The following is a 26547-nucleotide window of genomic DNA, read 5'->3' as shown; positions in this document are numbered from 1 at the left end:
CCGGGGCGGAGCGGGCCGCGGTGCCGCTCTAGCCGCGCCTCTATGGTCGGCGCTTCCGGCCGCCGAGCTTCCGGCCGCGCGACTTCCGGTCGCCGCCCGCCGGTGCGAGGTCCCGCCGCCTCCGCAGTCCGCCCGCGCCCCCCGGTCCGGTCCGGTCGCCGCCGACCGAGGCCGCCGCGGCCGCAATGGGCGCCTACTTGTCGCAGCCCAACACGGTGAAGAGCTCCGGGGACGGCGCCGGGCTCGGGCCGCGCCCGCTGCACTTCGGGTTCAGCGCCATGCAGGGATGGCGCGTCTCCATGGAGGTGAGGGGGTGAGGCTGCCGGGGCGGCGGCGTCTGCGCCCGGCGCTCCTCGGGCTCCTGCCCCCACCGGCGCCCGGTCCGGGGCTCTCGGTCACGCCGTGCCTCCCTCGCGAGGCCGGCGGGGGCACTTTGGCGCTCCTGGGGCCGCCCCTGCCCTTCCCGAATCCCGCACGGCAGCCGCGTGTTCCGGCCCCTGCCCGGAGAGTCCCCCGAGTGCTGGGGGACACGTGCGGCGGGGGGAATCCCTGCGAAAATTAGGAATTCGGGGCAAAAAAACGAAGGGAGGGAGCGATTGAGTGAAAGCAGTGGGAAATTCTCAGGGGAAATGCCTGGTTTTGTCCCCTGAAATGAAACCTTGCTGTGCTTCCTCCCTGCTTTTATTTATTTATAGGGAAATCTGTAGGAAGGATTCTCCTGGCTGCTCTCAGTCTCCTGGCTTTGCTGGGCTCGTTGTGGGCAGAGGAGCTGCCCCAGACCCACACCTGGCTGAGGATCCAGGTGCTTTCCTGCATTCCCCAGTGTAGGAGGCTGCAGGAACTGCCCTTAAAGCTCTCGGTTGGTTGAGGGCAGTGTGGGGCTGCTGGCCCTGCAGCTCTGTGAGCCTCAGACCCAATGTGAGTACCAGTAATGTGCTGCTTTGTTTTCCCTTTGGGGCGGCCAGCTCACAGCTGAATTCAGTAAGGATTAATCCCAGCAGCCACCCCAGGGGCATCTCTGTGTTTGCTTCCTAGCCCTGTGGCTGGTTTGGAGAGGATGTCCCATTCGGGCTGTGAGACATTGAATTTTTGCTGATCTTGGTCCATAAGCCATTTTGTCAGATATTCTCTGCGTCTTGGAGTGCAAGACCAGCCACACAGGTGACAAATCAGTGACCAGAGGTGCTCCCTCCTCCTGTGTGTGCAGCCCTGGGCTCTGGTTTTTGGGTAGAAGATGCAGAACTGGTGCTGAGATGCACACTCAGGTGCCTGTGCTCCTGAGATTCCCTCAGAGGGTGTGTGTGGGGCTGGCTGGCAGGGTCTGAGTGTGTCCAGTGGCACAGGGACATTGCTGGGGCACTGAGTGTGACCTCCAAGGGGTTAATGTGTGTGTGAGCAGCCCTGGCAACCCTGTGCTCAGAGCTGGGGTGTGTGATGGACCCAGCACCCCTGTGCTCAGAGCTGGGGTGTGTGATGGACCCAGCACCCCTGTGCTCAGAGCTGGGGTGTGTGATGGGGACCCAGCACCCCTGTGCTCAGAGCTGGGGTGTGTGATGGGGACCCAGCACCCCTGTGCTCAGAGCTGGGGTGTGTGATGGACCCAGCACCCCTGTGCTCAGAGCTGGGGTGTCCCAGTGACCCAGCACCCCTGTGCTCAGAGCTGGGGTGTGATGGGGACCCAGCACCCCTGTGCTCAGAGCTGGGGTGTGTGATGGACCCAGCACCCCTGTGCTCAGAGCTGGGGTGTGTGATGGGGACCCAGCACCCCTGTGCTCAGAGCTGGGGTGTGATGGGGACCCAGCACCCCTGTGCTCAGAGCTGGGGTGTCCCAGTGACCCAGCACCCCTGTGCTCAGAGCTGGGGTGTGTGATGGACCCAGCACCCCTGTGCTCAGAGCTGGGGTGTGTGATGGGGACCCAGCACCCCTGTGCTCAGAGCTGGGGTGTGATGGGGACCCAGCACCCCTGTGCTCAGAGCTGGGGTGTGTGATGGGGACCCAGCACCCCTGTGCTCAGAGCTGGGGTGTGTGATGGGGACCCAGCACCCCTGTGCTCAGAGCTGGGGTGTCCCAGGGACCCAGCACCCTGTGCTCAGAGCTGGGGTGTGTGATGGGGACCCAGCACCCCTGTGCTCAGAGCTGGGGTGTCAGGGTGACCCAGCACCCCTGTGCTCAGAGCTGGGGTGTGTGATGGACCCAGCACCCCTGTGCTCAGAGCTGGGTGTGTGATGGGGACCCAGCACCCCTGTGCTCAGAGCTGGGGTGTGTGATGGGGACCCAGCACCCCTGTGCTCAGAGCTGGGGTGTCTCGGGGGCCCGGCTGGGGTGAGGGGGAGCAGACTGACCCTGGTTTATGGTGTGCTGGGGTCACCCAGCCCTCCCCCAGCTGGGCCAGGGCTGCGCCCTCACTGCCCAGGGCTGTCCCTGAGCAGAGGCTGGGCACGGCCCCAGCTGCAGGGGATTCTGCACTCCCCAACACCTCTGGGTCATCCCTGCTGGCACAGGCAGCTCTGAGGCCATCAGTGTGGCCCTGGTTTAGTTGAGTTATCCCAAGAAAGAAGCAGATGGCAGTCGATGAACCTGCTGCAGATTGCTTCTGAGCCTGAGGGAAATGGGAATTTCTGGGAGAGAAATGTGTGTTGTACACACAGCTGAGCAGTCAGTTTTCTTGCATTCCAGCACTCTGTCTTACCTTGTTTTGTTTTGTCATTCTCTTCCTGTTCTGTTTTGCTCTTTACCAGGCTTGGAGAAAGCCCTGAGCTGATGTTTGTGCTCATTGCTGTGGTTCTGTGTGTTGGTGAGGTCAGTCAGTGTGCACCTGGTGAGACACAGGTGTTTGGGTGTAAAGGAGCTTTTGTCACCTTGTCCTTGGGTTTTAGGAGCCTTCGAGTGAGGTGGGTGCACAGGGCTCTGAGGAAACCCTCTAGCTGAGTCCAGAGAGGTCGCTTTGGGAGTGAGGAAATGTTTGGGGCAGTGAGGGCCCCCAAGGATAAGGGTGCAAGAACAAATTGTATCAAAGGGGCAACAGAGAAAAGGGCTGAAGTCAAGTTTATGGTGCAGAGCAGTGCTCTGGGATACAGTGGGAGGCAGGGGATGTGCTTGGCTGGGCTTTTCCAAACTCTGCCCCTGCTTTGCCTGTACCCCCCCAGTGAGACACCAGCGGCCCCAGTTTGCAGCTTCACTCCTTTCCCAGGCTCAGGGCAAAAACTGACAGAGTTTGGTTCAAAATGTGGAGATTTGTTAAATGAGCGCTCAGGTTAATTTATTAATTGGCTTGCTCATTTCAGCTGAATTGGGTGTTTGATGTTTCAGACAGTTTTTCACCAGTGTCACAGAGTGAGGGATCCCAGGGTGCAGGAGCTGCCTTTGGAGCCTCTGGGAGCTCCAAATGAGAGGGCAGTCAGTGCCTGCAGCTCCCTGGGCAGGGCTGGCTGCTCTGGCAGCACCTGGAGCCTTCAGAGCCCTGCTGGTGGCCTTGGCAGTGCCAGGAGACCTGGCTGTGCCCCCGGTGCTGTGGCCTGAGGCCTGCCCGTGTGCCAGTCCTGCCCGTGTGCCCTCGCTGAGGGGACACATCAGGACAGGCCCCGCGGGGCTCAGCGAGGGCAGCACGGGCTGGGTTTGGTGCCAGTGCTGGGTTTCCTCTGCAGCAGCAGCATTTGCATCTCTTTAATGACACTGCTGTTTGGTCACCTGGGGTTTATCCCAGTTCTGGTGTTGGGGTTTCACTCTCTGTCTCAGTGGCTTCTGTGAGTGCTCAGAAAAGTGAGCACTAAAATGCTGCTGCTTGGTTTGTCTCTGTTTTGATTTGCTCTCCAGTGAGGGTTGGGGAGATTTCCTGCAGGTCCTTTCAGTCATTACTGGTTTTGAGCTCAGATGGTCGCTGGCCTGTTCAGAAGCTCCATTGCAAAGAGTGCTGCACAAACCCAGAACCTCGCTCTTCCTGTTTCCTGAGCAAGGAACAAAGTTCTCTTTTTACAGAAAACTGCAACTCTGGGGAGTGAGGAGACCTTGTCCAAGGAGTCATACCTAAAAAAGCAGTAGAGCTCAGTGGTTGCTGGGCTGTGATCTAGTTCTGTCTGTGTGTGTGTGCGTAAATTTTGGAATATTGCTGGCAGCATGGACGTGTCCAGATATTTGAGACCGCTGTCTTGGTGCAAGCCCAGTGTTGTGGGGCAATTGGAGCACATTGAGGGTGATGAAGCACAGAAGAGATCCCATTGTTGAACATATTACAGGACCCGTGTTCTCCCTGACCAGGAGTGTGGGATGTGTCAGGCGGGGAGGGATTGAAGGAATGTCTGGGGTTAGCTGGGCAGGGGAAGGGCCTGGGAGGAGGCTCAGCCTGGCCATCTGTTCCAGCTCTGCAATAGCCCAGGTGGGTTTGCCTGCCCGTAGGGGAAGGGGCTCAGGCTGTAAAAATCACAGGGGTGCCTCCCTCAAAGCTGGCTGCTCCACAGAGCCCTTATGGAGAGAAGGGCTGTGCTCTGGCCATGGCTTGTGGGGGTGTTGAGCCTTGAGCTTTGCCCAGAGGTGGGAACGGAGCTGGGGAAGGGTTTGGAGCCTGGGGAAGGTTCAGCCTGGGGAAAAGGAGGATCAGGGGGACCTTCCCACTCTCTGTGACTCCTTGACAGGAGGGTGCAGCCAGGTGGGGATCATGGACAGGAGAAGAGGAAGCAGTCCCAAATGTGCCAGGGCAGGTTCAGGTTGACTGCTGTGAGCAATTCCTTCATGGGAAGGTTTGTCCAGCCCTGGCACAGGCTGGCCAGGGCAGGGATGGAGTCCCCATCCCTAGAGGGGTTTAAAAGCAGTGTGGATGTGGCACTTTGGGTTGGCAGTGCTGGGGCAATGGTTGGGCTCAGAGGGCCTTTCCAACCCAAACAAATCTGTGTTGCCCTGATTTCCTGTGGGTCTAATGCAATCCCTTTGCTCTCTCTTTCAGGATGCCCACAACTGCATTCCCGAGCTGGACAGTGAGACAGCCATGTTCTCTGTCTACGATGGACACGGAGGTAACTGCACCACTCTGTCTGTCTGTCCTTCTGTGGGACCCTGGGGCACCCATCTGGTGTTAGGAGCTCTGCTCCTCAATGGAAGCATCTTCTTTCATGGATACCATCAGTGGAGGGTCTGAACTCTTAGGGGTCCTGGGAGGAAGGTCAGGGTTTGATCTGAAATTGGAATCAGATTTGTGTTCCATCTTTTATACCTTTTGAGAATGGCTGGTTCTATTGTGGATAAGCTGGGCAGGAGAGTCACAGAAGGAAAAGTGGTAAGAAAAATCACCTGAGATTGACTCTAGCAGTGTGTTCTAGTGGTTCCCCAAGGAAAGAGTGAAAATCAAAACAGATGGGCAGATCCATTCCTGTAAGGGTTCCTTAAACTGGAGATTGCAGCCATTCCATCCTGGAGACATGGTGGAGTCTTCTGGATGAGCTAACTCTTCACAGATTTGTCTGATTGCATTTTAAGACGGGTCTGTGTTTGGTGATTGTTTACACTGTGCATTTTGCATAGAATCATTATTTGATAAAGATATGGTTAAATCTGCTGCCTGATAATTTCACTGCAGTATCCATGACACAAGGAGTGAGTGAATAATCACTCTGCTAATACTTTTCACTTTACTTTTGAATTCTGTGTCCTTTTTTTTCCAGTCAAGAGGAGTCCACAGCTTCTCTTTGCTTGTATACTGAATATTGCTGTTAAGTATTATTGCTGATATTATTACAGAATTTGCTCTGCCAGTATAATGTAAGAGCTCAAGATCCTGCTGTTAAATCTTGCAACTTATTTTCATTTTGATCATCCTGAGTGATCCATCATGATTTCCTGACCTCTTTTCCTGCTAGTTTATGTAGATGTTGAACACCATAGCTTTCCAAGGAGCTCTCCCAGTGGCCATGCCTCATTGTGAAAACTGCTCCTATCTGTCCTCCCTGCTTTTCTTGTGGCAGCTTAGTATGGAAAACGTTTGATGGTTTATTTGAAGGCTGTTTGGAAATCTGTGTGCAGAACTGAGCTGCCTGTTTCCTCCTGTTCATTGGCTCTGTGACAGTGCCCAGTTTGTGACTGTCACTGCTGGGATGCAGCAAGCAGCTCTTCCAAAGAGGTCACCCCACTCTGAAGAGTGTATTTCATATCCTGAAATTACTTTTTTCCTGAACTTCGCCTTAGAGTGTGCAGAGACCCTTGTGGAGCAGTCTCTGGTGTCCTGAGGGGTCTCTTTGAGAGCGTGGGGATGATGAGTTGGTGCTGAGAGGCAAATGGGATGTAGGGATCAGGAGCCACTCCCCTCAGAAACTCTGTGTGTGTGTCAGGCAGAACTAAAGACAAGGAGCATCTACCAGAAAGGGGTCAGGAATGAGGAGTATGAAACCATCTGCTCTCCTCTGAGCTCAGCGTTGGTTTCTCAGCTGCCAAGGTCTTACACCACGTGCTGGGTTTTACAGAGGCTTTGGACAGGACATTAACTATTGTGTTTGGGGTTCTTAAATACAATAGGGAAGATCTGAGATAGACATGGGATGGCAAAGCACTGGCATGAGTTTCTAACTCGTATTTTAGATTTTTAGTGATTGAATCTGTACAGCTCTCCCTGGACAAGCTGTATCAGGAAGGACATAGATATATGTAGATAGATTCATTATATTCATAGATAGATGTATGTAGATTCAACTATGTCATGGATATAGTTGAATCTGAATTAGAAGACAGCTTTTGCCCACCCCCTACTATTGTGTGATTTTATTGATGCATTAGTTCTTAAGTTTGAAGCAATTTCTCAGGTCTGTCCCATGTGAGAGTAGGGTTTTGGGTGGGAACCTTGCTAAGCTTTGTTAGCTGGCAGAGCAGAAACTGAATTTAGCTTCTCTTATCTACCTTGCTCATCTCTCAGCCTGGAACACTCCAGTGAGCTTCCTGCTCCAGATAGCTTGGGAAAAGTTTTTATTACTGTCTTACTTGAAAAAGGGTGAGTTTGGGGGTTTTTTTACATGTTAGCATTTTCCATTTCATTGATCAGTTTTTCTCTCATGTTTCCCTCTTGTGGGCAAGCCTTCCAGTGTTTGAAGGATGCTGCTGGGCCAATTTTTTGCCTTCCCCAGCTCCTTTTTGATGTGCTGTGGCCTCCCTGCCCCCAGATTGTGGAGGGTGATATTTGGGCACTGTGCCCCTTGGGTGGAGGGCAGGCAGTGTTTGCTCAGTCCCTATTGCTGTCTGCTTGTGCTTTAGCCTTTATTTTAATAATGTGTCTTCACTGACAGGCATCTTGCATTGCTTGTCTGTCTTGAGGTTTATTTCTCTCTCTTTGCTATTTGCCTTTTCACTATTTTTAAAAAATTATTGTTTTAAACTTCTCTGGACTCAAGGGCTTCCTCCCTTTTACTCTTCCAGCCCATTCCCCAGTTCCCTGAGAGATGGGCAAACCCCAGCAATCCTTGCTTGGCCCCCACCGTGGGGCTGGAAGGGTGGAGCAGCTTTGGACAGAGCAAGGCAGAGGGGTTTGTGTCTGTCACAGCTGCAGGTCACTGTGCTGGTTCCATGTTCCCAATGGCCAGAGGGGTTTGTGTCTGTCACAGCTGCAGGTCACTGTGCTGGGTTGGTGTTCCCAATGGCCAGAGGGGTTTGTGTCTGTCACAGCTGCAGGTCACTGTGCTGGTTCCATGTTCCCAGAGCCAGAGGGGTTTGTGTCTGTCACAGCTGCAGGTCACTGTGCTGGTTCCATGTTCCCAGAGCCAGAGGGGTTTGTGTCTGTCACAGCTGCAGGTCACTGTGCTGGTTCCATGTTCCCCAAGGGCCAGAGGGGTTTGTGTCTGTCACAGCTGCAGGTCACTGTGCTGGTTCCATGTTCCCAAGGGCCAGAGGGGTTTGTGTCTGTCACAGCTGCAGGTCACTGTGCTGGTTCCATGTTCCCAATGGCCAGAGGGGTTTGTGTCTGTCACAGCTGCAGGTCACTGTGCTGGTTCCATGTTCCCAATGGCCAGAGGGGTCTGTGTCTGTCACAGCTGCAGGTCACTGTGCTGGGTTGGTGTTCCCAATGGCCAGAGGGGTTTGTGTCTGTCACAGCTGCAGGTCACTGTGCTGGTTCCATGTTCCCAATGGCCAGAGGGGTTTGTGTCTGTCACAGCTGCAGGTCACTGTGCTGGTTCCATGTTCCCAATGGCCAGAGGGGTTTGTGTCTGTCACACCTGCGGGTCCTGCTGGTTTGTGTCTGTCACACTGCAGGTCACTGTGCTGGTTCCATGTTCCCAAGGGCCAGAGGGGTTTGTGTCTGTCACAGCTGCAGGTCACTGTGCTGGTTGCATGTTCCCAATGGCCAGAGGGGTCTGTGTCTGTCACACCTGCAGGTCACTGTGCTGGTTGTGTTCCCAGAGCCAGAGGGGTTTGTGTCTGTCACAGCTGCAGGTCACTGTGCTGGTTCCATGTTCCCAGAGCCAGAGGGGTTTGTGTCTGTCACAGCTGCAGGTCACTGTGCTGGGTTGGTGTTCCCAGAGCCAGAGGGGTTTGTGTCTGTCACAGCTGCAGGTCACTGTGCTGGTTCCATGTTCCCAATGGCCAGAGGGGTCTGTGTCTGTCACAGCTGCAGGTCACTGTGCTGGTTCCATGTTCCCAATGGCCAGAGGGGTTTGTGTCTGTCACAGCTGCAGGTCACTGTGCTGGTTCCATGTTCCCAAGGGCCAGAGGGGTTTGTGTCTGTCACAGCTGCAGGTCACTGTGCTGGTTCCATGTTCCCAAGGCCAGAGGGGTTTGTGTCTGTCACAGCTGCAGGTCACCGTGCTGGTTCCATGTTCCAAATGGCCAGAGGGGTTTGTGTCTGTCACAGCTGCAGGTCACTGTGCTGGTTCCATGTTCCCCAGAGCCAGAGGGGTTTGTGTCTGTCACAGCTGCAGGTCACTGTGCTGGGTTGGTGTTCCCAATGGCCAGAGGGGTTTGTGTCTGTCACAGCTGCAGGTCACTGTGCTGGTTCCGTGTTCCCAAGGGCCAGAGGGGTTTGTGTCTGTCACAGCTGCAGGTCACTGTGCTGGGTTGGTGTGCCCAAGGTCACTTTACCTGACCCACACCACGCTCTGTTCTGTGCTGTGCCTGTCAGAGGCTGCTGTTGGTTCCTGCTCTTTGCTGGGCTCTGCAGTGATTAGTGGTGTTTGACCAAGTTGTCATTGTTGTCTGTTATTCAAGATCTGTTATTCAAACACTGACCTTGAGCCTCAGCTGGCACCTGGGCTCTGCACTGAGCACATCACTGTCCTTCAGCTTCTATCTCATGGAGACAACTAACAATTGTTCACCTCCCTCCAAGAGGTGTTTTTGGAGAAAACAAGGAATGGCCAAGGCCTCGCAACCCTCACTGGCCAGAGTTTGTGCCTAACATCCCCTCTAGCACTGCCCTCTGTCAGTGTGGAGCCATTCCCCTTGTCAGAGGCGCTCTCCAGTGTCCCCAGGTCAGAGCCAGTCTCTCTGTTCCCTGTGCCATGGAATGCTTTGCAGCACTGGGTAGCAGCAGCCACTCAGCTGTTCCTGTTCTCTGTCAGTGGCCACTTGATCCCTTCTCTGCAGGTGCATTGGAAAAGTCCCTTGTCTATCTTTCTCCCAAATCTCCCCGCTCCTCTGCTTCCCACTATGTTCCCTTTGCTGAGCTGATGGTTGGTTGCTGCTTTCCTCTCATTGCCTTGCTCCTGCCTGCACAGCTCCTCCCAATGCCCAGCTGCCCATGCGGTCCCTGCTGGGCTCAGAGCAGGGCAGGGAGGTGGGGATGTGCAGCAGGAGGATCAGGAGTTGAGTGGCTGGTCCATCCTGTCACAAACCCCCTGTAGCCCCAAGGAGAGGAGCCCCCAGGCTCTGGTGGTACCCGCAGGAAAGGCCCAGGTGCAGGCAGGCTCTGCCCTGCTGTGCCCTGCCACCCACCCTGCTGCTTCTTGGCACTGTCACAGGGAATGGTTGGTCCAGCACAGCCTCAGGATGTTCCTGGACCCTGCAGCTTGCCCTGCTCCTCTCCCTCTCTCTGTGCAGTCATTTCATTTGTTTCTCAGTTTCTGCCTCTAATTTTTCCTCTTTGTGAGACGTGAGCCACGTCCACATTCCTGTGTCCTACACTGTTCTTTGCTCATGTAAAAACCTTGGTGAAGTGTGGTCTCTTACAACTCACACTACTCTTTCTTGCCCTGTTCAAGATAAACTACAGAAATTCATCATCCCTCAATGTTTACTCTTCCTTCTCTCTTAATAGCACCCTCAGGATCTAAACAAATGCCCCCCATGCCCTATTCCATACCTGACACCATTACTTACCAAGCTGGGGGAGTTTGTGGCTTTTCAGAATCTCTCAGCTGCTCTAGATGAGCACTGGAGCTCTCTCAGCACTGTTAGCCCTGTGCTCTCAGCAGTGTTCTGGCTGCTGTTTGTCTCGCTGTGCTCTCTCCTGTACCAAGGGACTGCCCTGTCCCTGAGAGGTTCATCTCAGTCTGGGATCTCACTGCCCTTGCTCTGGAGCACACACTAGGAGACATGTGACAGTGGTCACAAGGGTCTTCGGGGTGAGAGAGAGAGACGAGAATGTTGACTTCATGTTCAGAAGGTTTGATATATCATTTTATGATATATATTACATTATAACTGTACTAAAAAGAAATATAAGGAAAGTTCTCAGAAGGCTAGCTAAGCTAAGAAGAGAAAAGAATGAATAACAAAGTTCTGTGTCTCAGCAGCAGCTCTGCCGTGAGTGGTCAGTAAATCCAAACATCCCCAGGAGACCAATCACGGATCCACCTGTTGCATTCCACAGCAGCAGATAACCATTGCTTACATGTTGTTGCTGTGGCCACAGCTTCTCATAAGGGAGAAAAATCCTAAAGAAAGGATTTTTATGAAAAGGTGTCTGTGACAGAGACAGAACATTTTTATGTGCTCACTGCACACTGGTAATGCTCCAATAGAGTCTACGGTGAGCAAAAGCTTCCCTTTCCTTCTGCTTCCACTGGCATGTGAAATTAAAGATTTCCAGGTAGGCTGGACATACAGAGTCAGCCTAAGCTCCCTCTCAGAAAGTCACAGCATTGGCCAGAACTGGTGTTTTGGATGTGTGTGCCAGGGCCATCTGCACATCCCACCGGGGAGGTGTCCCCTGATCCCCACACTCAGCTGCTGTGTCACTGCTGTGTCTGGGGCAGCTCTGCCTTCTGTCCCAGGATTTGCCTCAGCAGTTCAGCTGCTCAAGGGAAGGAGCAGCCTCTTTAAATAGTTTCTGCTCTTTTTCAGGAGAAGAAGTTGCCCTGTACTGTGCCAAGTACCTCCCTGAGATCATCAAAGACCAGAAGGCCTACAAGGAAGGCAAATTGCAAAAGGTGAGGAGCCAGCTGTGCCCTGCACTGAGTGCCAGCGCAGAGGAAAGCCCCTGTGTCAGTCCCCAGCTGGGTGTGGGTTCTCCAGGGAGTTATGGAGTCTCCATTCCTGGAGCTGGGCAGGGTCCTGGGTGTCCCTGCTGGAGCAGGAGAAGCCCTGGGTCCCTGCTGGCTGCAGCAGGGCTGTGGTTAGTTACAGTGTGCAAGCTGAAGAGACTGCATCGTGCACATGGCATCCTGTGGGGAAGGGCAGCTGCCCACTCGTGCCTTTGCTCACACACAGGCCCTGGAAGATGCATTCTTGGCCATTGATGCCAAGCTGACCACAGAGGAGGTGATTAAGGAGCTCTCTCAAATGGCTGGGCGGCCGCAGGACGATGAAGATGAGAAGGAGAAGGTTGCTGATGAAGATGATGGTAAGTCAGATGCCAGTGCACAGACAAGGCTGCAGCTCCAGGACAGGGATGTAGAGCAGCAGGGTCAAGTCTCCTTGGGCACAAGGTTTTCTGTCCCAGTTTCTCAGTTAAGTTTTGGCTCACTTGAGCTACTGCCCCTTAGCATTGGCCGTGGCTAGGGGGGGAACCTTTATCCATTTCCAAGCTTGATGCTATGGATAACAAAACAGCCTGTCCCCATTTGCTACAGAGCTTCCTCCATGGGTTGCAGGGTTCCAGGGTATGTCAGGAATTCTGAGCTGGCCTCAGATGTGGAAGGGGAATGATGTGGTGTGCAGTGCTCAGCTCCCCCTGGCTGGTGGCAGCCACCAAGTGCAGACAGGATTGAAGCAGAGCTTGGTTTTTCAGCAGCTCTTCTTCCCACAAAGAAGCAAGTGGTCCACCAGCAAGTGGCTGCCAGCCCAGGAGGTGCTTCCTGGGGTGGAATCCTGTGCTGCTCCCACTGGGTACCTTGTGACCAGCCTTGAGACAGATGCAAGGTGATCCTGTCACCTGGAACAATATGTCAGTCTGGAAATGCTGAATTTGTTGGGTTTTTTTTTTCTCCAGCTGACAGAGATGAAATGTGTGGTTGGGTTTTCTTTTTGTTCTGTATTTTCAGGAGCATTTGGGATATCTGTATTTGTTTTCCTTTTGGGATTAAATAGCAAAGCAGACCATATGCAAGGGGATGTCAGTAGGGAGCAGTGGTGTTTGGCCCATGGGCACTGGGGAAAGTCATCCCACTTTCTGTCCAGTCCCACCTGGGAGATGGCCAAAGCTGTGCTCTCACCTGCTGTACCTGTCCAAATGACAGCTGGTGGGGATCCCTGGGTGTTTGAGCTGTTCTCTTGTTCCTAGCTGCAGCAATAATGACCAAACCTGCACATGGCAGTGGTGGCTCTGCTTCCCTGCAGCTCCCAAGGAGCTTGGGCTTGGGCAAGTGCGGCTGTGCCCCGTGGGCTCACACCTGATGTGCACACTGTGCTCCCACCAGCCCCGTGATGGCTGATGCAAACACTCTGTGGTGCTGTCAGTGGGCCAGGAGCACAGCTCTGGGGCTCTGTCAGGCTGTGCTGTGCTCAGAACTGCTCCATCCTGCTCACCTGCCTGATGCAAACACTCTGTGGTGCTGTCAGTGGGCCAGGAGCACAGCTCTGGGGCTCTGTCAGGCTGTGCTGTGCTCAGAACTGTTCCATCCTGCTCACCTGCCTGATGCAAACACTCTGTGGTGCTGTCAGTGGGCCAGGAGCACGGCTCTGGGGCACTGGGGCTCTGTCAGGCTGTGCTGTGCGCAGAACTGTTCCATCCTGCTCACCTGCCTGATGCAAACACTCTGTGGTGCTGTCAGTGGGCCAGGAGCACGGCTCTGGGGCTCTGTCAGGCTGTGCTGTGCTCAGAACTGCTCCATCCTGCGTTCCTGGAGCTGTGGGAGGGCACAGCCTGCCTGTGTGCTCAGAGCCAGCCTGGGCAGCAGCCTCAGCTGGGGCAGCTCAGCACAGCACCCAGCGTGCTGGGGTCCTGCTCTCTCACCCTCCCTGTCCTTGTCCCCTCCCTCCTCCGTTTGCAGTGGACAATGAGGAAGCTGCTCTCCTGCACGAAGAAGCCACAATGACCATCGAGGAGCTTCTCACACGCTATGGACAAAACTGCAGCAAGAGCCTCAAAGCCAAGTCTGTAGCTGCAGCTGGGGATGGCGCTGTGGAGGGGACAGGCAAGCAGCATGATGGGGAGTCAAATATGAATGGAGAGGCTGACCCAGGGGAGCTTCCCGACCACAAGGAGAGGAAGAACGGGAAGCCAGACGAAGAAGTCACGGGTATTTCCTCCACCTCAGACAAAGCCAGCGCTGGAGGCAACAGCCCTGCTCTGCAGAAGCCTGACCTAGGCAAAGGTGACGAGGCCGTCACCTCTTCCACTGGGGAGGCCGGGCCCTCCTGCTCCTCCACGGGAAAGCCCCAGCGCACAACCAAATCCAAATTTTTTGAGGACAGTGAGGATGAGTCAGATGAGGTTGAGGAAGAGGAGGAAGACAGTGAGGTAGGAAACAGCACTGGAACAGAGTGGCCTTGTGGCTGGGCAGAATGCATTGCTTATGGCGGTACTTGAGACGAGCCTCTGGCTCTTCCTAGGTGTGTTCCTAGGAGCAGGTGTTTCAGGCTGATCCCTTGAGGCCATCCCGTGGGAATGTTTGGGATTGTTGAGCTAACCCCGAAGGACACGCCCTCATCCTGCAGCAGCCATAGCTGATAGCCCCTGGTCCTGCTGCATGCACCATCCCTTCATCCACTGCTGTAGTGGTACCAGCTGCCCTGGTTGTAGCCATCGGTGTGGGGGACACGTGGCAGGTCACCTCACACCCCTGGGGGACTGAGCATTGGTCCCCAGGATGGAGGGACCAGGGGGGACAGCACCAAGGGGCCTGTGTGACTCCTGTGGTGTCTCTCCTTTCTTGTAGGAATGTAGTGAGGATGAGGACGGTTACAGCAGCGAAGAGGCAGAGAATGAAGATGATGAAGATGACACTGAAGAAGCAGAGGAGGATGAGGATGAAGAGGAGGAAATGTTGTTACCGGGCATGGAGGGGAAAGAGGAGGTGCAGACCCTGGTTTTGTGTTCTGCAGCTTAGCGTGGAGCCAGGGGCACTTGGGAGACTCAGCTAGGGGTTATTCTTGTTCAGGTGGGGACAGAACACCCTGTGCACTCTCCTGGGGCTGGGGGAGCTGCTGGCAGCCTGGGTTTGTGCAGAAGCTGAGGGATGGGCCTGGGTCTGGACGGCAGGTTGAGACCAGAGGCTGATCCTGCTGCTGGGTGTGAGGGGCTTGGAAAGCACTGTGGAGGGAGAGCGTGGGCAAGAGCAGGAGGGCTCTGCTGGCACCTCTGCTCCAGGGCACAGCACAGCTGCTCACCGGGCAGGGCTGTGGCTCTTCAGCCCACGATGGTGCAGCCGGGCAGACCAGGGAGCCAGGGGTCAGCAAAAGGGGACGTGGCTCCCAAAGGTGCCAATTTCTCCCTTTGGGGAAATGTCCTGACCTGAAATGAGGATGTGCTCAAGTTGGGCTGGGGTTGGAATTGGCACATCAGAGCAGAGGGTACAGACCTGTGGAACGCCACAGAATCCTGGCCCAGCACGCTGCATGGGACTGGGATAGAGGTGCTGCCTACCCCTGCCCCTCGCTGAACACACTCCTGGTGTTTCCCAATCCCTTGGGCCTTCTCCATTGCTTACCCTGGGATCTGGGACACTGCTGGGGCTGTGCAGCTGCTGCTGGTGTCCCTAATGACCTGGCAGGGAGACAGAGAAATAAATGTGACCAGAATTGTCTCTGCAGCCTGGCTCAGACAGCGGGACCATGGCAGTGGTGGGGCTCATCCGGGGCAAGCACCTTACCCTGGATCTGGGACACTGCTGGGGCTGTGCAGCTGCTGCTGGTGTCCCTAATGACCTGGCAGGGAGACAGAGAAATAAATGTGACCAGACCTCTCTCCTCTGTCCAGCCTGGCTCAGACAGCGGGACCACGGCGGTGGTGGCGCTGATCCGCGGCAAGCAGCTGATCGTGGCCAACGCCGGCGACTCGCGCTGCGTCGTGTCCGAGGGCGGCAAGGCCGTGGACATGTCCTACGACCACAAGCCGGAGGACGAGGTGGAGCTGGCCAGGATAAAGAACGCTGGTGGCAAGGTCACCATGGACGGGAGGGTGAACGGCGGCCTCAACCTCTCCAGGGCCATCGGTGAGCAGGAGGGGGTGCTGGCAGGGCTGGCCTCGGCAGAGCCACAGTGCTGGCAGCACTGCCAGCCTCCGAGGCTGTGGGACAATATTTAATGAGATAGTGAAACCTCTTCAGTGTTTGATGGGAGATTTAGTCTAATTGGAGATAACGGCCGTGAAGCAGTTGGACACCAGTGGAAAGCAGCATCTGACACATCCCAGGCTGCTGTGCCAGCAGCTGGGTTGTCAAAAACCACCTCGTGTAAATTGTCCCAAAACCAGACTGCTGCCTCTGGAGCAGGACCTTTCCTGCCTACTGGGTTGTTGAGGAATCTTGGTGTGCTGCTTCCTGGGGACCTGGCTTCATGGCAGTTTGAGCCCATTTATTTGTCTGAGTGTGTACAGAAGGACCCAAACCACTGAAATCATTCTCTCAGTGTAAAAGATATAAAACCTCTAGGATGGAAATAAGGAGTTTATCTAGGGAGACACTGGCACTCCTACCTGCTATTTTGTGGTGGCCCTGGAAATCCCTTCATAGGATGATTCCTGATAAGCTGCTAGTCAGAGCTGAGGGCCAGTTTTCTCAAGGGAACTTTGAATCATACAATGAACCCTGGAATGGTTTGGGTGGGAACAGGGACCTTAAAGCTCAACCAATTCCAGCCACAGCCGCGGGCAGGGACACCTTCATCAGAGCAGGTTGTTCCAGGCCCCATCCAGGCTGGCCTTACACGCCTGCAGGGATGGGGCAGCCCCAGCCCCTGCAGAGGGGACAGGGGCTGTGTGCTCTTGGCCCCAGGAGCAGGGGAAGGGACACTTGGTTTGGAGTAAAGACAGGCTGAGCTGGCCAAGACCCCTCTTGGCTGGGCTTGCCAGAGCTTACACCTGGAACCTGCAGTGGCTCCTCTGCTTGGTGGCCCACAGCCTGATGCCAGGTTGTGGGAGCACCTCTGATCCCACTGGGAATGCCCTGTGGCCGGGCACACACTGCCTGTGCCCAGACATCTTCCTCCCCACCACAGGGGATCACTTCTACAAGCGGAACAAGAACCTGCCTCCAGAGGAGCAGATGATCTCTGCCTTGCCTGACATCAAAGTGCTGACAATAAACGATGACCACGACTTCATGGTCATTGCCTGTGATGGAATCTGGTGAGTGGGGCCTCGGGGGCATCACTGCTCCAGCCTTGCTGCAGAGCTGAGCCTGAGGAAGGCCTGTTGGACCCTGTGGCACGTGTGCTCCCTTTGCCTGCCTTCCTGACCTGTCTGCTCTGCAGGAACGTGATGAGCAGCCAGGAAGTGGTGGATTTCATCCAGTCCAAGATCACCCAGAAGGATGAGAATGGAGTCCTGCGGCCACTCTCCTCCATTGTAGAAGAGGTAAGGGGGGAGCAATGTGGCATTCCTGCATCCCTGCATCCCTGCTCTGTGCTGGCTCTGCCCTCCCACTCCCTCAGAGGGTTCCCTGGGCACTCCAGCCAGTGTCTGACCCAGGGGTGCTGTGCAGCCCAGGGAGTTTGTGCCCACATTCACAAACCTGGGGCTGCCAAGCCCATCTCAAAGCTTATCCGGTGGGAACAGCATTGGGCTCCATCTGCACAGGTCTGGCCTGGCCCCCCGGCCACTGTCAGGTCTGGAGCGGGCCCGGTGCCTCAGGGTGGTGTCCCAGTGTGTGTCTGCTCTCTGTCCTCACTTGCCCTGTCCCTCCCCAGCTGCTGGATCAGTGCTTGGCTCCGGACACCTCGGGGGACGGCACCGGCTGCGATAACATGACGTGCATCATTATCAGCTTCAAGCCCCGCAACACACACCCGCCTGCCGAGAGCGGGAAGCGGAAACTGGGCGAGGCAGCGGCACCAGCAGAGGAGAACGGTGGGGACAGCACCAAGAAGGCCAAGCTGGAGTAGCAGGGCCCGCCTGGGGACTGGGCTGTGCTCACCAGACTCTCGTTTCTTACCCATGCTGAACTCAAGACTGCAGGTCTTGTCCCTTTTTTAGCCTTAGCAGAGGCCTTGTTTGTCCGTGTCCTGGTGGGGGGTGGGCGGGTCTGGTTAGCGAGGGCATGTCCACTGTTCATCCGTAACCATTCCAAAGAGGGAGCCGGGATGAGCCGCGCCCGGGAGCGCCGCGCCGAGGAGCAGGAGGAGATGTCCCCCCATTGTCTCCATGTGGTTGTTGCCATTTCTGTGCCTGTGAATTTCTGTTTGGAGGGAAGAACTTTTTCACTGTTGAGGTTTTTTTAATCTGCACCCGATTATTTAAGGCCCTTTCTGGTTTTTTTTGTGAAACAATCTGGCGGTGGTGCTGCGGCCACACCGTGTTCAGTTGTACACTTTCAATCAATACTTTTTTCAAACTAAAAGACCAGAAAATACAGGTGTGGTCTCGGTCCTTGGTTCTTTCCTGGAGGAGGGTGAGGAGGGTGGGTGGGCAGGAGAACGTTTGTCCCTGTGGTCTTGGATGAGTGTAGGGTTTTGGCCTGTGGCTCCCAGTTTCCCCAGGCTGGCTCTTCTGAGGTGTCTCACAGAGTGGACCTGAGCCTCTGGAGAAAGTCTGTGTCTGCTCAAGGGCTGGGGCACCAGGCAGGCCTTGAGCTCCCCTGCCCACAGCACCCCCAGAGCTGCACCTTCTGTCCAGGTGTGTCAGGAGGCAGCTCCTCCGATGCACACTCGGACAGGGGGGTTCAGTACCTGCAGGAGCGAAGCCGTGGGCTGTGAACCCCTGATGGAAGGGTGTGGGCCATGCAGGTGGGCTCTCCCTGTGTGCCACACAGAGCCCACTGAGCACTCTGTGGTGGTGCATTATTTCTTTCCTTGTCACACACACACAGCTGGTGCCTTTCATGTGCATTTCCCACACTTGTTCTTTCGCCCAGTCCCTCCTTTCCCCACAGCCTGGAGCTTGGAGCTGTCCCACGTGCCCCAGGATTGCAGGGAGCCCCTGTCTGACCATCCTGGGCCCCTGTGCCAGCCAGAGCCACACTGGAGGTGACCAGGGCACCTCCCTGCCCAGCCCCAGCTCCCTGTGCTCCCCTTGCCTGGTGAGCTGCCAGCACTGGGCCTGCCAGGGAGGCACAGCACCCCTGCGCCCTGAGCAGCTGCAGCAAGGCAAGGCACACACCTGCAGCTCTGAGGGCCTTTGCTGTGGCACAGGACACACCACAGAGCGTTCTGAGCAAAATCAGCATGGTAAAACATCAACGGAGCACACAGGAAATGGTCATCGTGGTGACTAATGTGAGGTCACCACGAATCAGAGCCATTTTGGGGACTGCACAGAGACTGGAGACTGCATCACAAACCTTGATGACCAGGAACAAAGTTTAAAACCAAACCCTCTGGAGATGGATGCCTGGCAGCTGGAATGGGATGACAGCACATGGCAATTGAGGCAAACTGGTTTTAATGTCACCAAGCAAAGCTGCCTCAGCTCAGGCTCTCAGGGACTGCAGAAATAACTAATACTTCAGGGCTGCTTGTCCCTGTGACTGTTCATTCTGTTTGCTCAGAATCTGGAGTAGCCTTGAGCAGGATGTTGATAGCAGGGAGGAAGTGTGAGGTCCCTTCCCAGAGTGACCCCGAGATAAACCCAGCATCAGCAAGTGGGAGTTGTGCTGAGAACAAACCCATTTTGCAAAGGAGAAAAGGCAGCCCCATTCCAGGGGAACGTGCAAACAGCCCGAGCAGCACATCCAGCTGGACACTGCAGACACCACAGCAGGCCAGGGCTGGACAATTCACTGCAGAGCCACCAGGCAGGGTGGGGAGCTGTGGCTTGGGGTGCCAGGGAAGGGTGAAAGGTGCCAGGAGAGGCAGCAGCTGGGCTGGGGAGGGACAGCCTGAACTGCAGACGCCAAGAGAGCAGCCCGGGACCAGAGGGGTGGAGTTCATCCTGGGAAAGGGAAGATCTGTAGTGCAAGCACTGTCAAAGGCACAGCCCCATCACATGGGAGTCCCAGAGCAGCTGGAGGAGGCTGCGCAGGTGGGACAGCTCACAAAGCTCACCTGCTGTGGGACAGGCTGGGACAGCTGGGGATGCTCAGCCTGGGGAAGAGCAGGACCCAGGGAGACCTGAGAGTCACAGGGCCTAAGGGGCTCCAAGAAACATGGAGGGGCTTTGGCCAAGGGCCTGGAGGGACGGGCAAGGGGAAATGGCTTCCCACTGCCAGAGAGCAGGGTTAGATGGAATATTGGGAAGAAATCCTTCCCTAGTGAGGCCCTGGCACAGAGAAGCTGTGGCTGCCCCATCCCTGCAAGTGTTCAAGGCTAGGTTGGATGAAGCTTGGAGCAGCCTGGTCTCGTGGAAGATGTCCCTGCCCATGGCTTTAAGTTCCCTGCCAACCCAAATCCTTTACTCACTCTGTGACTGCCCACCTTGGAGCAGCAAAACATTCAGGAGCAGCAAAGCATTCAGAAGCAGCAGCTTCTTTTCCCCACGATGCTGCAGTGCAGTCAGTGGCAAGGATCCCAGGGCCTGAGCCTATGCATCCCACCTGGCACTGGGTTCCCTTCAGCCCAAGGTGCTCCCTGCACACCGGCCTGGCTGCAGGATGGATCCCCGAGGGTACCAGAGCAGAGATGGGAGCTGGGGGCTGCTGCCCTCCCCTGACCCTGCAGCCTGCTCTGGGGCAGATCGGCTGGTACAGGCAGGGCAGAGGCCACACAGATAACCCAGCATGGCCTGGGGGGCCTCTTCCTCACCCAGGTCAGATGTGATGCCTCTTGTGCACACCAGTGAGCTGCCAGGGGGGAGTTTTGCCACAGGAGACAGAGCAGCTTTATTTCCTAGTGAAAAGAAAGCAGAGCAGCTTTATTTCCTAGTGGTGCCTCTGGGAAGGGTGGGCAGGGCTAGTGCAGGGTGCAGCAGTGCTGGGTGCAGCTGGCACCCAGAGGGCACAGGGCCCGTGTGTGGGTCAGGACCCCCCCTCAGGCCCCCATCACTCCACAGGGACACCCACGGAGCTGCCCCTGTCACTGGTGGCGCCCAGGGAGTCCCCAGAGAGGCTCTGCCCACTCAGGGCACTGCTGAGGCTCTGCTGCCGGGCAGAACGTGGCACTGCTTCCACCGACACCTCCACCTCGATGGTGACACCTTCCCTGCAGACAGACAGACAGACAGACAGACAGACATGGGCCTGAGGGCAGCGGCCCCAAGGGGAACAGCCCGTCCCTGCCCAGCACAGCTGTTTGAAGGGATGTGCCAGCCCCTCGGCACCCTGCCTACCTGTCGGAGGCGTCCTGGCCCTCGCTCAGCATGCTCCCAGCCAGGGCCACCGTGCTGGCAGACTGGCTGTCCCGCTGTGGCCGTGCCGGGCGCTGGCTGCGGCCGCTGCTGGGCAGGGACAGGGAGGCGGCGGCGTCCGGAGCTCCGTCCTCGGCCGCTCTGGGGCTGGGCAGCGCCGACCACAGCTCGTTCACTGCAGACAGAGAGAACACGCCGTTGCACAGCCTGCCCGCGGCACACGGGGCACAGCCCGGCCCTGCCAGCTCCCAGGCACCCACGCTTGGCCAGGTTGTCCAGCTCCACCACGCCCAGGTCGCCGGGGGCGCGGCCGCCCCTGCAGCCCCAGCGGCTCCGGCACAGCGACAGCACCACGGTCCCGTACACGTAGGTGAGCACCAGGGGCACGCCGACACCTGCGGGGGCACCCAGGGTCACTGCCAGCCCCAGACGTGCCCTCGGTGCCACCCAGCCCTCGGCACTCACCCACAGTGAGAGCTGTGATGATGGGGGACACAAAGAGGGACAGGAGGACGCTGCTGGTGACAGAGAGGCACTGCTGGCACCCGGACAGGCTGCTCCGCCGGCTCTGGCCCAGCACCTCGGGGACAAACACAACGGTGAAGGCTCTGCAGGGGCCTCGGCACAGCCCCAGGGACACAGACAGGGGACAGCCCGGCAGAGCTCCAGCCACAGGCACCCAGACACCCTCCCTGTCCCCAGGGACACTGCCACCAAGCACTGCCACCAAGCACTGCCACCACAGCACTGCCATCCCAGCACTGCCACCCCAGGGACAGTGCCACCACAGGGACAGTGCCACCTCAGGGACAGTGCCACCTCAGGGACAGTGCCACCACAGGGACAGTGCCACCACAGGGACAGTGCCACCTCAGGGACAGTGCCACCAAGCACTGCCACCAAGCACTGCCACCACAGGGACAGTGCCACCACAGCACTGCCACCACAGCATTGCCACCCCACAGCACTGCCCCACAGCACTGCCATCACAGGGACAGTGCCACCACAGGGACAGTGCCACCAAGCACTGCCACCACAGGGACAGTGCCACCACAGGGACAGTGCCACCACAGGGACAGTGCCACCAAGCACTGCCACCAAGCACTGCCACCAAGCACTGCCACCACAGGGACAGTGCCACCTCAGGGACAGTGCCACCACAGCACTGCCATCCCAGCACTGCCCCCACAGCATTGCCACCCCACAGCACTGCCACCACAGGGACAGTGCCACCCCAGCATTGCCACCACAGCACAGGTGTCCCTGGAGAGCCCCCCTAGGACCCCTCCTCCTTTCCCCCACCCTGACCCCACTCCCCAGGCTGGGCACACCTGCACTGGCAGGGGCTGCTGGGGGCAGCAGGAGGTCCTGGCAAGGCAGGACTGGGCAGCCAGGGGTGGCACAGGGACGTGCTGTGGGCAGTCGGGGTGGCACAGGGCAGTCAGGGCGGCAAGGGATGTGTTGAGGGTGGTCAGGGTGGCACAGGGATGTGCTGAGGATAGTCCAGAGTGGCACAGGGATGTGCTGAGGGTACTCAGGGGTGGCACAGGAATGTGCTGAGGGTACTCAGGGGTGGCACAGGGATGTGCTGAGGGTACTCAGGGGTGGCACTGGGATGTGCTGAGGGCAGTCAGGGTGGCACAGGGACGTGCTGTGAGCAGCAAGGAGCACTGCAGGCCAAGAGCCACGGGCTCCCAGGCTCAGCAGGGAGCAGGACCACAGCTGCCAGTACCTTCCTACCCATGTAGATGGGGATCCCAATGGTGATGACAGGGACAGCAACGCCTGCAGCAAGGGAGATGACCATGGGCGCTCCCAGCACCATGCCCAGCTGCCACAGGATCCTGCGGGTCCGGGACCACGGCCTCTTCCCCCAGAAGGTGCAGCCAGAGGGGCTGTGGGCACAGAGCCAAGGTGGCAGCAGAGGCCAGCACAGCCTGGCCCCATGTCAGAGACACCCACGAGCCCACCTGAGGGCAGGCAGCCAGAATCCCCAACCCCGAGCTCCAGCTGCCTCCCATGGGCTGCCAGCAGCAGCCCCAGCCCTGCCAGAGCCAGCAGCACAGAGCACCCTGCTCCCCTGGCTAACCCCAAACCTGGGGCAGGGCCTGCCTGCCCCCATGCCAGCTCCCCATCCTGTCAGAGCCCCCAGCCTCGGCCAGGGCAGTCCCACAGAGCCCCAGCTCCTGTCAGAGCCCCCAGCCCCAAGGCCCCACACTGACCTCAGGAAGTGCACGTCAGAGATCTCCTGCAGGCAGAGCCAGCAGAAGAGGCAGCCACACACGGTGCAGTTCATGCGGTTGCAGCTGCCATCGTTGATCTTCATGATGAAGGCGCTGCAGCGAGGACAGACCTTGATGTCCTCGGCCTCAGCTGGGGGGAGACAAGATGGGATGGGGGAGCAGGACAGAGCAGTGTGCATCCATGCCAGCCTGTCCCTGTGTGCACCCATGCCAGCCTGTCCCTGTCCCAGTGTGCATCCATGCCAGCCTGTCCCTGTCCGCATCCATGCCAGCCTGTCCAGTGTGCACCCATCCCAGCCTGTCCAGTGTGCACCCATGCCAGCCTGTCCAGTGTGCATCCATGCCAGCCTGTCCCTGTCCCTGTGTGCACCCATGCCAGCCTGTCCCTGTCCCCGTGTGCATCCATGCCAGCCTGTCCAGTGTGCATCCATGCCAGCCTGTCCCAGTGTGCATCCATCCCAGCCTGTCCCTGTCCCTGTGTGCATCCATGCCAGCCTGTCCCTGTCCCTGTGTGCATCCATGCCAGCCTGTCCCTGTCCCTGTGTGCATCCATGCCAGCCTTCCCCACCCCATAGGAACCATGGGGGGAGCCGAGGGCCCTCTGCACACCCTGGGCCAAGTGGCACAGGGGCTGTGAGATGCAGCAGAGGGAGCTCTGGCTGGATCCTGGCTGGAGCAGCCCCCCAGGCAGCAGGCACAGGGGCACAGAGAGGCACAGAGAGGCACAGGGCTGTGCCAAGCCCCAGCCCCACAGCTCCCACCCCTGCCCAGGTTTGCCTCACCGTGGGCGGGCTCCTCGGGCTGTGCTGAGGGCGTGGCCAGGCCGGGGGTCGGTGGAGCGCAGGGACCCTCGGGGTGCCAGGGCTGCCGGCAGTGGTAGCAGAACTCGGTGCCACAGCCCTCGCGGGCGCAGGTGAGGCGGGGACACTCGGCACAGCCATGGGCGAGGACGGCGTAGCTGTGGGGAGAGGGCAGCAGCTGGGGCTGGGGGACAGCAGGGCACCAGCTGGGGCTGGGGGACAGCAGGGAACCAGCTGGGGCTGGGGGACAGCAGGGCACCCCTCCCCACACAGCCAGGCCAGGCCGTGCCAGCCCTGGTCCTGCACTGAGCTGGAGCCACAGCCCCGGCTCAGGAGAGCTGGGACCCACCCTGAGCTGGGACCCCCCTCAGCTGGGACCCGCCCCTGTCCAGCAGCCCTGGGGCTCACAGAGTACCCAGCACAGCCAAGGGCACTGGCCCTGGCAGACAGAGCTGCACAGCCAAGGAGACAAGAGCTGCACAGGCTCTACAGCCAGACCAGGACTGGACACCTCCCTGGGCACAGCCGGCCCAAGGCAGGACACAGCGATGGGAGCCCGGCCTGGGAAGGGCTCACGGGGCACGGGCACAGCCTGCTGCTGCTGCTGCTGCTGCTGCAGGAGGGGCTCACAGGACACGGGCACAGCCTGCTGCTGCTGCAGGAGGGGCTCACGGGACACGGGCACAGCCTGCTGCTGCTGCTGCTGCTGCAGGAGGGGCTCACAGGACACGGGCACAGCCTGCTGCTGCTGCTGCTGCCGCCCCGCCCCGCATTCCCGCCCGGGCCGCGGTACCTGCAGTCAGGGGCAGGGCACCAGCGGGTGCCGGGGTCCGCCACCAGCAGCCGCCGCAGCAGGAACTCCTCGTACTTGTCGCGGAGGGCGGGCTCGGGGAGCAGCCGGTGCACGTCGTGGGGCGGGATGGCGGCGGGGCAGTGCGGGCAGGCCACGGGCACGCGGCTCTCGGTGACGGCCAGGCGCAGGTACTGCTGCAGGCAGCCGCGGCAGGAGCGGTGCGAGCAGCAGCCCAGCGCGGGGAACGCCTCGGGGGGCTGCGGCAGCAGGCACAGCGGGCACTCCTGCAGCGCCTCGCCCAGGGCCAGCGCCACCCGCGGCTCCGCGGGCTCCGCGGGCTCCGGTTCCGGCGGTGTCTCCCCCGCGGCGGGCCGAGGCTTCCTCCTGAAGCAGCCCAGGAGGCGGCGGGGCCCGGGCACACGCGTGGGCTGCTCCATGGTGCCCCGGGGCGCTGCCGTGAGCTACCGAGGGCAGCGGGGAGCAGCTGGCCCGGCTGCGGCCCCCATGGCCCGGCTCCTAGCCGGCCTCAGGGCGGGCGGTAACGGAGCCATGCCCGGGGACAGGGGCAGGCGGTGCCGCTCGGCCTGCGGAGAGCAGAGAGAGAGAACTGAGAGCCGGCCTGTGCCGGGACAGCGTCTGTGCCCTGGGACAGCCCCTGAGAGCCAGTCTGTGTCTACAACAACCCCCGAGCCTGTTCTGCCCCATCCTGCCTCCTTCAGCTCCACGTTACAGATCCAGGACCACAGAGGTCCCAAACCCCCAGTGTGGGGAAGAGAGCGGCAACACCGGCACGGCCAGCCCAGGCCTGTCCCAGTGTGCATCCATCCCAGCCTGTCCCAGGCCTGTCCCTGCCCCAGTGCGCATCCAGGGGGACAGGGCAGGGTGACACTCACACCCAGCCCCTCCCCAGGGTGACACAAGGCTAAAGCTCCTTTCACTGCAGGGACCCCAGACCCAGCTCATTCAGTGCCCAGGAGCCAGGCGATTCCTGCAGCGGGGTCAATCTGTCCGTTTCCCTCGCTTAGAGCTCACCAATCCATGGCCACAGCACACCCTGTCCCCGTGGTCCCTCCCTCTGTCCCCCCCAGAGCTGCCCCCTGCCCTCCTGCACTGCCACAGCCCACGGAGCTCTCCCGTGCCAGGGGCAGGACCAGCGACACTCGGGTGAGGCTGGGGAGCCCCAGCACAGCTGCTCTGCTGGGCCGGGCACGGGGGCTCTGCGTCCCACAGGGGACACGGCAATTCCCAGGGAGAGGCCAGAGGCAGCCGGGCAGCGGGGAATTTCCGCGGTGACCGGGGATGGGCACACGGCCCGGGCCGTACCTGTCAGCGGGGAATCATCGCCGGCAGCACGGCACCGCCACGGCTCCCCCGGGACGGCCCAGCCCGGCACCCGCAGCGCCCGCGGCACCTGCGGAGGGACAGCGGCGATCCGTGACGGGCCCGAGCGCGGCTCACGCAGCCCGGACACGGAGCGGAGCCACCGGGAGAGCCCCGCGAGGGAGCGGGTGGGGACGGCACAGCCCGGGGACACGGCCGGGCTGCACCGGCCACCTGCGGGCCCGGCCGGGCAGCGGCGGTACCGGCCAGAGCCCGGCGGGACCGGTCGGGCAGCGGCGCTCGGGCCCAGCCCCGGGTGTGCCCGGTGTGACCGCGCGGGGACACCGGCGGGGACTCACCGGGGCCTGCCCTCCGCGCCGCTGCTCGGCGGGGCCGGACCCAGAGGGCACCGGGGGAAGAGCCGCAGCCGCCCCTGACGGGGCACAGAGACCGGTAGCGACCGGCAGCGGCCCCGGTGCCGCCGGTGCCACCGCCTCCCGCCGGCCGGAAGGGGCGGAGCCGCTGCTGTCCCGCCCCGCCCGAGCCCCGGGCGCTGCCCGCCTGTCCCGAGCGCCGTGCTCGGTCCCGTCCCGTTCCGGCCGCACGCCCCCGCCGGGCCCGGGCCCGCTCCGTTCATGCCGCGGCCGCGGGAGGGCGGGGCCGGGGGCGGG

General features: G+C 59.0%; 2 protein-coding genes across 3 annotated transcripts; one reads left to right on the top strand and one right to left on the bottom strand.

Moving 5' to 3' along the window:
* The first annotated feature begins 69 nt into the window (after positions 1-69).
* Positions 70-17855, top strand: PPM1G (protein phosphatase, Mg2+/Mn2+ dependent 1G). Its single transcript, XM_064710058.1, has 10 exons — positions 70-305; positions 4938-5007; positions 11249-11334; positions 11615-11747; positions 13336-13805; positions 14224-14361; positions 15264-15498; positions 16502-16631; positions 16757-16859; positions 17192-17855. Exons 1-10 carry the CDS (start codon positions 186-188, stop codon positions 17384-17386), a joined length of 1680 nt encoding a protein of 559 aa, XP_064566128.1. The 5' UTR covers positions 70-185; the 3' UTR covers positions 17387-17855.
* A 2400-nt stretch (positions 17856-20255) lies between these two features.
* LOC135446287 (E3 ubiquitin-protein ligase RNF19B-like) lies at positions 20256-26540 on the bottom strand. Of its 2 annotated transcripts, XM_064710052.1 has the most exons (10): positions 26236-26540; positions 25880-25967; positions 24557-25140; positions 23746-23921; positions 22943-23093; positions 22453-22615; positions 21186-21300; positions 20981-21115; positions 20703-20895; positions 20256-20575 (listed from the first exon to the last, which is right to left on the bottom strand). In XM_064710052.1, exons 3-10 carry the CDS (start codon positions 24991-24993, stop codon positions 20416-20418), a joined length of 1530 nt encoding a protein of 509 aa, XP_064566122.1. In that variant the 5' UTR covers positions 24994-25140; positions 25880-25967; positions 26236-26540; the 3' UTR covers positions 20256-20415. The 2 variants fall into 2 exon arrangements, with proteins under 2 accessions (XP_064566122.1, XP_064566123.1); XM_064710053.1 differs by lacking the exon at positions 20981-21115.
* Positions 26541-26547: the final 7 nt, after the last annotated feature.

Source organism: Zonotrichia leucophrys, chromosome 3, assembly GCF_028769735.1.
Source record: "Zonotrichia leucophrys gambelii isolate GWCS_2022_RI chromosome 3, RI_Zleu_2.0, whole genome shotgun sequence".
Lineage (NCBI taxonomy): Eukaryota > Metazoa > Chordata > Aves > Passeriformes > Passerellidae > Zonotrichia > Zonotrichia leucophrys.
Note: the sequence above shows the minus strand (reverse complement) of the source record. Positions and strands in the feature narration are given on the sequence as shown.